This window comes from Aethalodelphis obliquidens, unplaced genomic scaffold (genome assembly GCF_003676395.1).
Source record: "Aethalodelphis obliquidens isolate GAN/ISIS:26980383/991018 unplaced genomic scaffold, ASM367639v1 scaffold46, whole genome shotgun sequence".
In the NCBI taxonomy this organism is placed as follows: domain Eukaryota; kingdom Metazoa; phylum Chordata; class Mammalia; order Artiodactyla; family Delphinidae; genus Aethalodelphis; species Aethalodelphis obliquidens.
This window is the reverse complement of record NW_020837990.1, coordinates 7,450,896-7,465,880: the sequence shown is the minus strand read 5'-3', so window position 1 is coordinate 7,465,880 and position 14,985 is coordinate 7,450,896. Positions and strand designations below refer to the sequence as shown.

The following is a 14,985-nucleotide window of genomic DNA, read 5'->3' as shown; positions in this document are numbered from 1 at the left end:
CCTCATGCACACCGTCCTGTGGTAAGCAGGCTGGTGAACAATGCAGGTGCAGAGGAAGGGTCTCTAACCCAGGCACACCACAGGTGTGACAAACAGCTGTCAGCCCAGCCAGAGCAACACCCCTCCGATACAACTGGATTAGGAAGAGGTCAATGAGAAAGAGTAGCGAGGGATTGAAGGCAGGTGATGGGTGTGCTTTGGGGATAGTGGTGAGGCCACTGCTTTCAGACATAGTCCAAATGAGAGTCACACCAGGCAAATAAGCTTCCATCATAAGCATCTATTTCATTTGTGTCAGAAATCTAGACTTCCGCCTGGGAGTCGGGAGGGAGGGGCCAGAGATGAGGAGGGCACGCAGTAGGCTCCCCAGAGAGTTTTAAGTAGCCCTCACAGATTGGAGGGCTCAGTCAGCTGTTTAGATGTAGTGTTATGTAAGGAAATCCAGGCTCTGCTCCCTCCCATCACGACCCACACCATTTGTCTACACCAGCATCAGCCAGCAGGGATATATACACACACACCATCACATGTTCTCTTCATCATATTTTCTGCTCTTTCTCCCTTCTCTTCCCCCAACAGAAGCTGTCATGGCAGTCCTGGGGAGAAAAGAGCTCCTCTCTGTGGACCAGCTCTAGCAGTGGCCACCAGGTGGCCAGAAGTGATCAGAGCCTGGCCCTGGGAAGAAGAGGCACGGGCTTCCAGCACCATGGCAACAGCCTTGCACATAATGACCCTGCACATACAGTGCCTCCTTCCCGCCCTCTCCCGCCACCCCAGAATGGAGCAACTCAGGAGGATTCCCAAATGAGCACGGGAAGCCGGGTTTGCAAAGCCTGGTGAATGTAATGCATCCGGACGGGGGAATTGCAGGTGGCTGGATGGCCTAGGACAACAGCCCTTTGAGTGACCTCAGCTATCCTGTGCAGGGCCCTCCACCCTCTGCCCAAAAGGCCACTGTCAAGGACATAGCTATGTTAGAGGTTCAGATCTTGGGCTCCCCAGACAAGAATCTGGGACGTGGACAAGTAGACTCTCAGGGCTCCCCCAGATGGCCAGGACTATGGTCACGAAGGCTGTAGTTGATGTCTTCCCACAGGTCGTCGAGGCGGGCCTGCAGCTCGCTCCGGGCCTTGCCTCGGTCCCCTTGTAGGAATTCTGGAGCGAAGGCGCTGTGGCCTGGCGGAGGTGGCGCCAGCTGCTGCTGGATCTGCTTGGTCTCTTGGTCAATGGCACGGGTGAAGGCGGCAATCTGCAGGAAGGTGTCGTGGCGGAAAGCCTGGAGTCGTTGGCGTACCTCCTGAGACAGCACCTGTGGGTCCGGCTGGGCCTCTTCCTCTGCACCGTCAGCACCGGCGCCAGCAAAGGCGCTGAGCTCTTCACGCAGCTGGTCGAGGTTCTGCTGGATGCGCGTGTGCAGGGCCTTGGCCTTGAGCGTGAGCTTGCGCGAGAGCACCTGCACGCAGCGGCTGAGGCGCGCCGGGCTGGCGGCCGCGTGCGGCGCCACGCTGCGGTGCAGCTCCTGCACGTGGTGCCCGATGCCGGTCACCAGGCGCTCCGCGTACGGGTGGAAGAGCTCCTTCACGCGGCCAGTGTGGTTTGCCACGTGGTCCTGCAGCTCCTGCAGCAGGCTCCGCGCCTCTTCCACGCCCCCCAGCAGCTGGGCCTTGGTGCCCTCTCCGACCACGCGCAGCTGCTCCTGCAGCTCCTGCACGCGCAGGGCCACCTGCTCCATCAGCTCCACCGTGTAGGGCTGCAGCTGCCGCCGCAACCCCTCCAGGTTCCAGCCCACGCGCTCGTGCACCTCGGCCATGTAGGGCTCCAGACGCTTCCTCACTTCCTCCAGCTCCTCCTGCAGCTGCTGCCGCATGCCCACCGGGTCGTGTGGGAGCCCGGGAGGCTCCCTCCCCTGCCCATTCAAAGGGCCCAGCTTTTCCAGGAAGTTGTTCATATTGCTGACGTCTGGCTCAAGTCTGTCTTTCAGGCTCCTGGGGAAGGAGACAGACAATCAGGCCATCAGACTGCTAGCACACTCATCTCCTTTGCCCCAAAGATGTCACTCACTGATCCTATGGAGAAACCAAGGATGCAGGGCGGTGGCCCCAAAGCCGGGTCTCCAGTACTAACCCAAGCCAACCATGACTCCTCCCACAGGAAGTACAAACACATGGCATACGCATATCCAGGTGAACACTTCCCAATTCCTTGTGCACGGAGGCACCTGGCCTCTCACATAATCCTTTCGTTCTGGAGGCTGCAATGGGGGGGCCCTCTCCCCTGCTCCCTGGTCCCACGCCTCAGAGGGCATGGAGGCAGCAGCTAAAGAGAGATCAAAGGCGGAGGCTGCCGGCAGGGGCTGCTGAACAGCCCAGGAAGGCCAGGATAGAGGGCAGAGCTAGCACCGCTCTGTTCTCTTCCCAGGGAGGACCACAGGTTGAGCAATCAGGCACTGCATCATCCCACCCTCTGGGTGTCTTCTCCCTTTGACCGCACCCCTTGCCCTGGCCACTCACGTGGGCTCCCGTGCCAGCTTCTGCTGCTGGATCTGCTCCACCCTGCCTTTGTCCGTGCTGCTCTGGCTGAAGTAGTCCCAGAAGCCTTTCCGTGCCTGGGTGATTGAAAGCACTGTGGAGAGGGAGCAGGTGAACAGGGGATGGGTTTCCTCCCCCAGGGTGGACGGACCCCTCAGTCCAGCCTCCACCCACTCCTCCACAGTGAAGTCAGGGTTGGAGACCCACCTGAGAGGAGGGCCAGAGCCCAGGTCAGAACTGCAGCCATACTTGCCATGATGTTCTCTGAGAAGAAAGGTGAATGGAGGCCTGGTGAGAGTGAAGAAGCAAAGAAGGGACACCTCCCATGGGACTTGCCCCAAATCTGTTAACCCTCCCCTGGGTGTAGGGAGCTCAGAGCTACCAGGGCTTAAGAGGACTGACCTAGTTGAATGTGGCTGGGAGGGAAAGGGTGTCTTCCTGGATGGGTTGGGGGGCTCCTTTTTCACCTCATCACATCATATAGAGTTTGTGGAGCTCAAACTGCTTTGTAAAGGTTCCCCCCCGACCCCACCCCGCCCAGGAGACCCCAGGAGCAGCTCCCTCAGCCACTTCTGCCACCACTCCCCTGCTCACCTATTCCTGCCCCCATTTCACGGCTGGGAAAACTGAGGTATCCCGGGGGTGGGGGAAGAAGCTACTCTGCCAAAGTGCTCTAAGAGGAGGTCCTTAATTCTTAGTTCCCACCCACAGCTCTCTGCTCAGTCCCCTCCCTTAGGACTCCGACCCACATCCCTCTGCCCTGGCTGCTCACCTGCTCGGTTCTGGGCACAGAGAGCAGACATTCCGCTTTATAGTCCAGGGCCTGGGCCTCTGGCAACAATTGCTCTGAGTAAATACCACGTGGAAGTTCAAAGAAGGATGACCTCAGCTGCCTCCCAGTGCTTACCTCCTGCCCTTTCCTGGTACCCAGGGGGTTAATGAGTACCCTAGTAACTGGATGCTGCCCCAGTAGAAAAGCGCTTCCTGGAAAGTTTTACAAGGAGTGGGCCTGAACTCCTCACCCAGTTCCCCCAAACTCCTTGACTTCCAACCTTCCTGTGGACCTACTGGCTGACCCACCAATAGAGACAAGCCTGTTTGTCTGCTGAGGGCCCGGCTCTTACTCAACTGCCCAGAAGCACTGTGCCCCAGCCAGACAGGGACAGTGTCCAGCTGCCTGAACCTGAGCAGCCCTTGACACCTCCACCACGGGCTACTCAGGCAGCCTGGGAAGAGCCAGCATTTATAGGGTTGAAGACCCACCCACCTTCCAATTTATGAAATAATCCTGGAACAAGCTGGGGAAGTTTGATGGGGTGAAGATGACATCATGAGAGGCATCTGGGCCAGGGACATGGGGCCCAAAGAATGGGAGCAAGAGGAGGATTCTCCCCATGGGGAAAGGCTGAACTCTACCCACAGGGCCTCTGAGGAGGAGAAGCCAAAAAGCCCAGACTTCCTCTGATGATACGCCCACTCCATATACTTAAACACACACATTCATAAACTCCTGGTTTTTGCTTCTAAATGTATCTTGAATCGATCTTCTCCCCTCCATTTCCACCACTGGTCATTTTACCACACCACTGTCTCTCACCTTGATCACATTTGTAGCCCCCAGCAGGTTTCCCTGCCATGGTCCTCCCTATTCAGTCCGTGCTCTGCTGTGGCTGTCCCAACCCACTTCTGGCCTCATCTCCTGCCGCACAAACCCCTGGCATTCCCTGAGCATACCGCCTCCTTCAGGACCCTAAGCCTTTGTACCTGCCGTTCCCTCTATTTGAAATATTCCTTGGTGAACTTATATTCATTTTTTTTTCAGATTTAGTTTGTATTAGTTAAGATTTGGCTTAGCTGCAAATGATGGGAAAAAAAAAGGAGAAAGAGAATAGCTTAAACAAAATGGAATTCTATATCTCTCTTAGGTAAACATAGGCCAATCAAGGCTCCTTCTGTCTTGTTGTACTATCATCCTCAGCAAAAGGCTCATGTCCAAGTTTCAGCTGCTTCAGCTCCAGCCATCAAGTCTACCTCCCAGCCAGCAGAAAGAAGGACATGTACCCTTCCTTTAAAGACACATCCCAGAAATGGTTCTTACCACTTTTACTGACATCCCATTGGTCAGAACATAGTCACATGGCTACACTTAGCTGAAAAGGAGAATGGGAAATGTAGTCTTTATTCTGGATGGCTGTATTCCCAGCTGGGAAAGAGCTATATTATTCAGGAAGAAGAGAAGAATGGATTTGGGAGGACCTGAGTAGGCTCCGCTGCACAGCTCCAGTATCACTCTAAATGCCTTCTCTGCCCTCACACTTCTCTGGAGACAGACGATTCCATATTAACCATAGAACATTTTGTATATTCCTGGAGTATCACACTTATTATCCTGCAGTGCAATGATTCATTGACATATGTGAGAGCTCTCTGAGTGCAGGGACTTTGTCTAATTCATCTCCATGTCCCCCTATTATGTTTGGCACAGCACATATTAAATGACTTGTCCATCATTACACAGTAAGAGGTGCAGCCAGAATTGGAACCCAGGTAGCTAAGGCCAGCATGGGATGGGGCAGAAAGGGTAAAGAGACCACAATCAGGTCCTGAAAAGCTGTGTGCAAGCAGTCACTGAAGGGTATATGATGGAAAGATCACTCTGGAGGGCAGCAAGACAGAAGGTGAGGAGACTGCTCAGAGGCTGTTTGAGTAACCTGAGAGATGATGAAGACTCTGAACTAAGGCATAACAATGAGGATAGTAGGAGAGAATATATTTGAAGGATACTGAAGTGGTGAACTGATAGTACCTGCTGACTGGTTGGATGAAGGAGGTGAAGGAGAGGGAGGAAACTAGATGTTTCCCAGGTTCCTGGGCAAGTATGTAGATGATTGCATAACTTGTGTCCATCAACAGATGAATGGATAAACAAAATATGGTATACACATATATACAATAGAATATTTTTTCATCTTAAAAAGGAATGAATTCTGATACATACTACAAAAATGGATGAATCTTGATGACATTATGTAAGTGAAATAAGCCAGACACAAAAGGACAAATCTTGTACGATTCCACTTACATGTGGTACCTAGAATAGCCAAATTCAGAGACAGAAAGTAGATTAGAGGTTACCAGGAGCTGGAGGAGGGAGGGATGAAGAGATAAATTGTTTAATAATACAGAGTATCTGTCTGGGAAGAAGAAAAAGGTCTAGAGATGGATAGAGGTGATGGCTGTATAACAATGTGAAAGTATTTAATGCCACTGAACTGTGCATTTAAAAATGATAATTTTATGCATATTACGCATATTTTACCACAATATTTTCAAATAGCATTTCTGGTACCCTAATGGTTTTCTGCTGAGCCTATGCTATAAAATATAGCTGCACTGGATTTTCTGTGAATCATCGTCATCACCACTCTTTCTAATGTCTTTTCTGGGATGCAGAGGAGACACCTGGAACCATATTTCCCAGAATCCCCTTCTCTCTATGGGCCTAGGTTAGAGTCAGCGGGGTGAGATGGAAGAGGAGAGACCATTATTCTTCATTGGTTGTTGCAGGCAGATGCGTAGCCAGACTTGGGGTTTAAAGCAGCTTCTGGGTGACTTTCTTAAGAATCACACTCATTGGTTTTGCAAACTAAGATAATTAGATGAGCTTCCCATTTGTAGCCACTTACAAGTGAACTTTTGAGAATCACTCCTTCAAGTGCAAGCTGAGATGGTCACTCCTCAAGCCCTTCCAACAGTTTACAAAACTGTAATTTTCTACATTACAGCCTTTCACACTTGAAAAATATAGAGTGGCTTCTGTTTTTCTGACTGAACTTAGATTAATACAATAGGTAGATGCAACACACACTCATTCTTCCCTATTTGATGATACAGTTTTAGTTTTTAAAATGTTTGGGTTGGTTGGAGGTATTTGTATATGTGTATGTGTTAAGTGCTTTGTGTGTGGAATCATTTTAAATCATTGTAGGCAGAGTGACACTTCACCCTAAATACTTCAACATACATCTCCTAAGAATAAGGACACTTTGACATAAACAGAATACCACTATCACACCTATGAATATTAACATAATTCTTTACTATCATCTAATATATACCACATATTCAAATTTTCCCAATTCTCCCAAAATGCCTTTAATAGCTGTTTTCTCTCTCTTTTTTCCTTTTTAAATTCAGTATCCAACACATTTCATGGGGTTGTTATGCCTCTGTTGTCTCTTTACATTTAGAACAGTATTCCCCAACCCTTGACATTGACTTTTTTTGAAGAGTCCAGATAAGATGTCTTAGAAAGTGATCTGAATTGGACTAGTCATTTCCTCACCATTAGATTCAGGTTAAACATTTTTGTTCAAGTCTTTGGATTCAAAAACCAGTCCCCTGAAAGCTCTTACTTACAGAAGAAATCAGCTAATACATGTAACTGGAATGATGTAATTTTTAAAAATCACTATTTTGCAACCCTCAGGGAATATTTGATTCAGGCAAGGTTCATCAATGAATGCTAAAACCATTAAATGAAAAATTATTGAGGAAAGGGATGCTCACATGCCTTCAAACTATCTCCCCACAAATTACTTATAAATCACCAAACTTTACTTTTGCAATGGAGAAATCTGGTGGTTGATTTTAACCAAGTGATCAAACTTAACATCACCAAACAGTGGAACAACCTGATATTTTGTACCTCCAGATATAATGCAACAAGAAGGGTCACCTCTGAAGTGTCTTGAACCTGATTATTTCCACAGAACTTGTTTAAGCTTCCCTGTCTTCACTGTCTCCCTGTTGTGTAGAATCATGGTATTCACAGACAGCTGAATTTTTAGAAGAGAGTTAACCATCTGTTTTTGTTTTTGTTGTTGTTTTTTGATCCGAGAATTGCCAACATAATCTGACTGTAGAGTAAAAAGAATTTTAGAATGTATATTTATAAAGATTAAAAGGTACCTTGCTCTTTAACGCTCTGTAGCAGCAGTTTTACTGTAAACACATGTATTAAAGAAGTATACGGATCTCAAATAAAAACTCAGTGTGAACCGAATGGGAAGACCTCCTAGACAGTCTTTCTCTTGTGACCTGTTCTTCAGAGGAACAATAGTGACTTCTCATTGTATGTAGTGTATAAAATGTGCTGCAGGTTGCCCTCCTTCAGCGTACTCTGCCAAGATCTCAAGTGTAAGCTGTGATGCAGCAGTCTCCGCTCAGTGTGGCATCAGTTCCTGGATTCCCTTTCAGAACACACCAGGGACATAGAATATAATCATAATATAATAACTGCTGTTTATGAATCCATTCTACATTGCTTATATTTCTATCACCAAGTCTTAATGGAAGTCCATTTCTTAAAAAAAAAATGTGCATCTCAAATACAATTCAAAAGGAAAGGTATTTATGCTTAACACAGCATTAAAATAGCCAGACGAGTTAAGCACTGACCCGCGGGATCGTTTCTTTGTTTGTCTTGAACGACAATCTATTTGCATGATTTGTCAAAAAGAAAAAGAATTAAATAGGACATCTAGAAGTGAAATATATTGTCATTAAATTAAAAAAAAAAAAACTCAGCTACAATTGGAAAGAGAATTAGTAAACTGGAGGGTTGATCTGAGAAAATCACCCAGAAAGAATCATAGAAATGGAGAAAGAAAATATGAAATGGAAGTTAACAGACACGAACAGGATAGGAAAGTCCAATATATTCCTACCAGGATTTCTGCAAAGAGAATAGAGACACTTCAGGCAATATTCAAAAGATGATGGCTGAGAAATTTTGAAAATTGAATAAAGCTGTGACATGAATCGTCAGTTATAGGAAGCATCCTGAGTCTTGAGTAGGATTAAAATTAAAACAAATGCAAATCAAGACACATTATAGTGAATCTGCAGAACATTGAAGACAGAGTATCTTAAAATCAACCAAAGAGAAAAGACTAATGATCTACAAATAAAAATTATTAAACTGACAGCTGGCTTATCAGCAATATATCTTCAAAAGACTGAAGGTAAATTAATGGCCAACCAAGAATCATGCTCAGGTAAACTATTATTCAAGAGTAACAAGTTAATTTCAGAGAAGGACTGAGAGAGTTTATCACTTACAGATCCTCATTGAAAGACTACTAAGGATCTGAAATGGAAACAAACCCAGAGAGGAGTGGGATACAAATAACATGGAAGCAACAAACAATGAAATTAGCAAATGTTTAGGTAAATTAAAACAGCAGGGACTTCCCTGGGGGCGCAGTGGTTGGGAATCCACCTGCCAGTGTGGGGGACACAGGTTCGATCCCTGGTCCGGGAAGATCCCACATGTGGCGGAGCAGCTGGGCCCATGCACCACAGCTACTGAGCCTGCGCTCTAGAGCCCGCGAGCCACAACTACTGAGCCCACGCACCTAGAGCTTGTGCTCCGCAACAAGAGAAGCCACCACAATGAGAAGCCTGCGCACCACAAAGAAGAGTATCCCCTGCTCACTGCAGCTAGAGAAAGCCCATATGCAGCAACGAAGACCCAACACAGCCAAAAAAAAAAAAAAAAAAAAAAGCATTGGTGATTTTACATGTATTTATGTAAATGTGTGTATATATATATTTAAATATCCATATATTTAACCCATATGAGATTAGTTTTTTATAACTAAAATTGGTCAAATATTGGCAATTTCATATAGTTCAACCTAACATGAAACATTTTTCCATGTAGTTTAGTCTGTCTTAGTCACTGCTGTATTTCCGACACTCAGAACGCTGCTTGTCACATGGCAGGGGCCTCAATGAAAATTACTGATGAAGGGATTGCTTTAGAGAAGGTGTTGTAAACAACGAGGAACGAAAATATTATTGACTAGACCAAAATCACGTGGAGAATGGGAAAGGAGAGGTCAAGGTGAAAGCATGCGGCAGTCTTTACATTAGTCAGGAGGAAGATAAGAATATTGATTATCTTTAGACTTTAAGTCAAGTGGGAGGATTAAAATTTCAGGGGTAACCCATTAAAGATACAAAGAATACATAACTTTCAAACCAGCAAATTGGAAAAAGAGACTAAAGAACGTCAGATTGACTTCTAGTAAAGGTTGGTGGATTGACTGTGCATCAGCCTCTGCTCTTTTCTGAAATCCCAGTAAAATGACATTAAAGTGCACTTAAAAAAACGCATAAACCCACAAAGAGAATAGGAGACAAAAGAAATTTTGGAAGCTGGAAAGCTTCTAGATAGTCAAACAATAGTAACTAAACACACCTGAGAAGATGAATTTTGAAGCAGCAGTGGAGAAAGGCAAGAAACCCCCTGATTGATATTACTGAACTCCCGAAAGCTCAGACATTAGCAGCAACAGATTCTTCTGGAAACATGGGTGGCAGTGGGGCTGAAAATGTGGCAAATGGTTGAGAGTCTGTTTGGGAAGCAGATTCCTCTCCAGTTCCGCTCAGCTGGGTTTCTGTCCTTCCCCCAAAGCCAGAGGTTTATTCTCTGGAGAGAGTAAAAGAACAGGTCTCTGGCCTGGGAAAAACAAGATATTGTTGGGGCCAGGGTTCCTGTACTCAGAAATACAGGATTTAAGTAAAATTTTATATATTAAGTTATGAGACTCCGCTTTCCACACACCATCCTTCCTTTCGGCCAAAATGTTGGCCTGTTTTACTTTACCCTCCAGAAAGGAGACTGGAATATTCTCCCTGTGAAATTAGACAAAGCCAAGAAAATAGACTTAAAGAAACACTTTTGCGGGTTTTTGTGGTCAAGATGGTCCACCGTAAAGTGACCCATGGACTCAAGGCTTCACATTAGCTTCTTTTTTTCTTCTAATTTGCTATGAAATTTTCCAACATACAGAAAAGTTGAAAGAACAGTACAATGATCACCCTAATACTCACCATCTAGGTTCAGTAATTGTTAATATTTTGCCATGTGTGCTTTCTCTATATACATGTATGTATTTTATACGTGTGCCTAACCATTTGAAGTTGCAGAGAGCATGCACTTTTCCTCTAACAACTTTAGCTTGTATGTTCTAAAAAATAAGGACACTCTTCCACAAAACCACAGTACTCTTATCATACTTAGGAAAATTAATAAGAATTCCATAATATCATTGGATATACAGCCCATGTTCAAATTTCCCCATTCGTCATTTAACAAGCTTTTTATTAGTGCTTTATTATTTTCTCAGTCAAGATCCAATCGAGGTGGGGGGAGGGATAAATTAGGTGTCTGAGATTAACATATATACACTACTATATATGCCATAGATAATCAACAAGGACCTACTGTATAGCACAGGGAACTGTACTCAATATTCTGTAATAACCTATATGGGAAAAAAATCTGAAAAACAATGGATATATGTATATGTATAACTGAATCTGTTTGCTGTACACCTGAAACTAACACAACATTGTAATAAGTCAACTATACTCTAATATAAAATAAAAATTAAATTTTAAAAAAAGGTCCACTCAACATTTATGCATTGTCCCTTGTTGTTACTAAAGTACTCTTTAGTCTTTACTAGGTTGTTCCTACTTTTTTAAAAATGACGCTAACTATTTGAAAAGACCAAGCCGGTTGTCTTGTAGAATGTGCCATATTCTTAATTTGTCTGATTGTTTCTTTGTAATGTCATTAACCTTGTTTCTCTATCTTCTGTATTTCCCATAAACTGGAATCTAAGTCTAAAGGCTCAGTTATGTTCAGGCTATATTCCTTTAAAGAGGAAGCAGGAACTTCACATTACATCACATCAGGAGAAATGCAGTGTCCAGTTGTCCCGCTGGTAATGAACCTAAGTTTCATCAATTGGCAAGGCAGTGACAAGGAGATCTCTTAGCTGTAAAGACATGCTAGTTCCCTTTGTAATTAGCAGGTGATCCCTTGGCTCTCTGTCCTTGGGAACCTGAAGAATTTACCACACATTCAAGATCTTTGCCTGAAATTATTATTTCATTGAGGATTTTCTAATTCTATTATTCCTTCTACATGTTTTAGCTGACATTATTCTGTAAAGAAAAGCTCTCCCTTATCAATGGGGATGAACTACAGTTCTTCCTGAAGCAGCAGCAGGGTAAATGCTTAATTCTTTCCTTTGACCAATTTACAGGAGGAGGAGGTAGTAAAATATTCTCCTCAATGGTGGCAAATTAAATGTTATATTGTTCTTTCGGCTGTCACCATGGACTCGGGGAATTTCTCTTTTTCAATTTTTATGATGATGCACAGTTATTACAAGGCAATATAGCCATGGTTGATGCTCAAACTCTTCCTAATTTGGCCAGTGGGAGCCCCTTCGAGCTGCTCCTGTGTTTTGTTTTTTTAAAAAGATTTTAAATTTTATTTATTTATTTTGGCTGCATTGGGTTTTCATTGCTGCGCATGGGCTTTTCTCTAGTTGCGGCGAGCAGGGGCAACTCTTCGTTGTGGTGCACGGGCTTCTCCTTGTGGTGGCTTCTCTTGTTGCAGAGCATGGGCTCTACGCGTGGGTTCCAGGAGTTGTGGCACAAGGGCTCAGAAGTTGTGACACGCGGACTCTAGAGCACAGGCTCAGTAGTTGTGGCACATGGGCTTAGTTTCTCCGCGGCATGTGGGGTCTTCCAGGACCAGGGCTCGAACCTGTGTCCCCTGCATTGGCAGGAGGATTCTTAACCACTGGGCCACTAGGGAAGTCCCTCCTATGTTCTTTTAACACATCCCACTTGTGAGTCAGGGTTCTTTAAAGAAACAGGACCAATAGGATATATATAGATATATAAAGAGATTTATTATGAAGGAGGCTCACACAATTATGGCGACTGAGAAGTCCCACAACCTGCCACCTGCAAGCTGGAAGCCCAGGAAAGCTGGTTCTAGTTCAAAGGCCTGAAAACCAGGGAAGTCAATGGTGTAAGTCTCAGTACAAACCCAAAAGCTCAAGTATTGGGGGCTGATACTGTTAACTCCCAGTCAGAGTCCAAAGGCCTGAGAACAAGAGCTCCAACATACAAGAGCTGGAGAAGATGAATGTTGCAGCTCAAGTAGAAAGACCAAATTTGCCCTTCCTCTGCCTTTTTGTTTTATTCATGCCCTCAAATGTTTGGATGATGCCCACCCACATTGGGGAGGGCAATCTTCTTTACTCAATCCACTGGTAATCTCTTCCAGAGACACCCTCACAGACACATCCAGAAATAATATTTACTAGCTATCTGGGCATTTCTTAGACATCAAGTTGACACTTTGAGTGCTTCCTTGATTTCTGATACAACTAGATTTCCCAAGCTCACCTTGTACTTTGTTTGCCCCAGACCTGGATCTCCAAGGGGCCCTGGTTTGTTTTAGTAGAGAATGGTATTACCAAACCAGGTTCCAGTGCTTGGCATTGCCGTTGGGTTGCCTTTGCTTGTAGGCCCTTGCAGTTAACTAAAGGTATGAAATATATGGAAAAAAACCATGATTTCATATAGATATTTCTAATTCAATTTTTAAACTGCAGAATTTTTCTTTTTTTAATTTTTTATTCCTTTTCTCTTATGTATTAATTTGCTTTAACCTACAATACACATAAAATAGTTTCTTTTAGTCTATCGTTTGTCTTTTGACTTTGCTTAGAGTGATTTGATCTTTTGCCCTGAAAAATATTTTTATTTTTGTATAGTCAAATTATAAAGTAATTCACCTATTTTTTCTTAAGTACATGTATGGTTTCATCTTCTCATTTAGATCTCTCATGCATTTGGAGTTTATTCATCTCTCATTTATCTCTCGTGCATTTGGAGTATATGGCATGAGGAATGAATCCAACTTTATCTTTTCCCAAATAGCTATTCAGTTGTTTCTCACATACTAAATTTCCATTTGTTCTTTGGCCTATTTCTGGACTCATCATTCTGTTCTATCGGTTTGTCTCTTCATATGCCACTACCACACTGTTTTACTTTAGAGCTTTATAGTACGTGTATCAGCTCCCTAAGGGTTTCCCCCTTATAAGCAGACAATCAAGAACCATAGCATAACCAAGGGGGGAAAGTGGGGGGGTAGGGGTGGTGGTGTGATGAATTGGGAGATTGGGATTGACAATATACACTAATATGAACAAAATGGATAACTGACAAGAACCTGCTGTATAAAAAAATAAATAAAATAAAATTCAAAATTTCAAAAAAAGGAAAAAAAGAATCATGGCATATCTAAGGAGAGTCTCTCATATGAAAAATGTGGGCCAAAATAAAAAATAGAAAACAGCAATGTAGAGAAAGAGTCTTTGCAGGGAGAAGAAAAGAAAAAAAAGAAAAGTGCAGAGAGATGTAAGAAAAGATATTTTAGGACTTCCCTGGTGGTCCAGTGGTTAAGACTCTGTGCTTCCAGTACAGGGAGTATGGGTTCCATCCCTGGTTGGAGAAGTTTCACATGCCATGCAGTGTGGTAAAAAAAAAAAAAGAAGAAGAAGATATTTTAACCATAAAACAACAATAGGATTTTTCTTTAAATGTCAATATGGATGACCAGAAAAAAAACTCTTGGAAATTAAAAAATATAACAGAAATGAAACTCATCAAAATAAACAAACCAAAACTCAATAGAAGTGTTACAAGATAAAGAAGGTTGATAAAGAGAAGGGAAAATTTAGAAGGTGAGAGAAACAATCCAGGAGGTCTAACATTCAGTCAATAAGAGTTCCAGCAAGAGACAGAATGAGGGAAACCATCAAAGAAATTATTCAGGAAATGAATTTCCAGATTGAAAGGGCCCCTCAAGTACTCTTATGCCTAAGGAAGTGGTTGCAAATAGACCCACACAAAAGCACTTCATCGTGACTTTTCAGGACCACAAATGAAACCGTGTACCTCAGATTGGGACTTGAACCCACATGCTGGGACTCAAACCCAGCCAAAACCCACGGTCTTCCAACTGAGGTAACACACCTGGTTTTAGGATTTAATGAAACTCAGATTCTTGATGTCTCATCACAGAAAGAATTCAGTGAGAGAAAAAGGGATAGGTAACAAGTGGATTTATTTAGAGAGAAACACACTCCACAGACAGAGTGGGGGCCATCTCAGAAGGTGAGAAAGACACCAGGGTATGGGGTTGTCAGTTTTTATAGAAGGGGTTAATTTCATAGGCTAATGAGTGGGAGGAGTATTCCAGCTATTTTAGGAAGGGGCTGGGATTTCCAGGAATTGGACCACTGCCCAATTTTTGATCCTTATGGTCGGTCTTGGAACTGTCATGGCACCTGTGGGCGTGTCGTTTAGCTTGCTGATGTGAGCCTATACTGAGGCTCAAGGTCTAGTGGAAGTCGACTTGTCCACCATCTTGGACCCATTTGGTTCTAATCACTTTATGTCATGTCCTTGGGTTATGTCATTCTTTCAAAGGTTGTGCCCTGCCTCCTTCCCTCCTGTTTCACAAAGAGAAAGAGAAGATGTTATGGAATGCAAGTTCATGTGCCTGACA

At 44.1% G+C, this 14,985-nt stretch overlaps 1 protein-coding gene across 2 annotated transcripts; it reads right to left on the bottom strand.

The window, feature by feature from the left end:
• Positions 1–823: 823 nt before the first annotated feature.
• On the bottom strand, positions 824–3,306 carry APOA5 (apolipoprotein A5). Of its 2 annotated transcripts, none has more exons than XM_027081865.1 (4): positions 3,301–3,306; positions 2,736–2,816; positions 2,511–2,622; positions 824–1,985 (listed from the first exon to the last, which is right to left on the bottom strand). In XM_027081865.1, exons 2-4 carry the CDS (start codon positions 2,782–2,784, stop codon positions 1,034–1,036), a joined length of 1,113 nt encoding a protein of 370 aa, XP_026937666.1. In that variant the 5' UTR covers positions 2,785–2,816; positions 3,301–3,306; the 3' UTR covers positions 824–1,033. The 2 variants fall into 2 exon arrangements, with proteins under 2 accessions (XP_026937666.1, XP_026937665.1); XM_027081864.1 differs by having other exon boundaries at positions 2,736–2,792.
• Between the last annotated feature and the right edge of the window lie 11,679 nt (positions 3,307–14,985).

Coding starts and splice junctions, on each gene's coding strand:
- APOA5 (XM_027081865.1), bottom strand. CDS start 2,784: ATGGCAAGTATGGCTGCAGTTCTGACCTGGGCTCTGGCCCTCCTCTCA. Junction 2,623..2,735: donor GGCTCTGGCCCTCCTCTCAG/GTGGGTCTCCAA, acceptor CCCTCTCCACAG/TGCTTTCAATCACCCAGGCA. Junction 1,986..2,510: donor AAGCTGGCACGGGAGCCCAC/GTGAGTGGCCAG, acceptor CTCCTTCCCCAG/GAGCCTGAAAGACAGACTTG.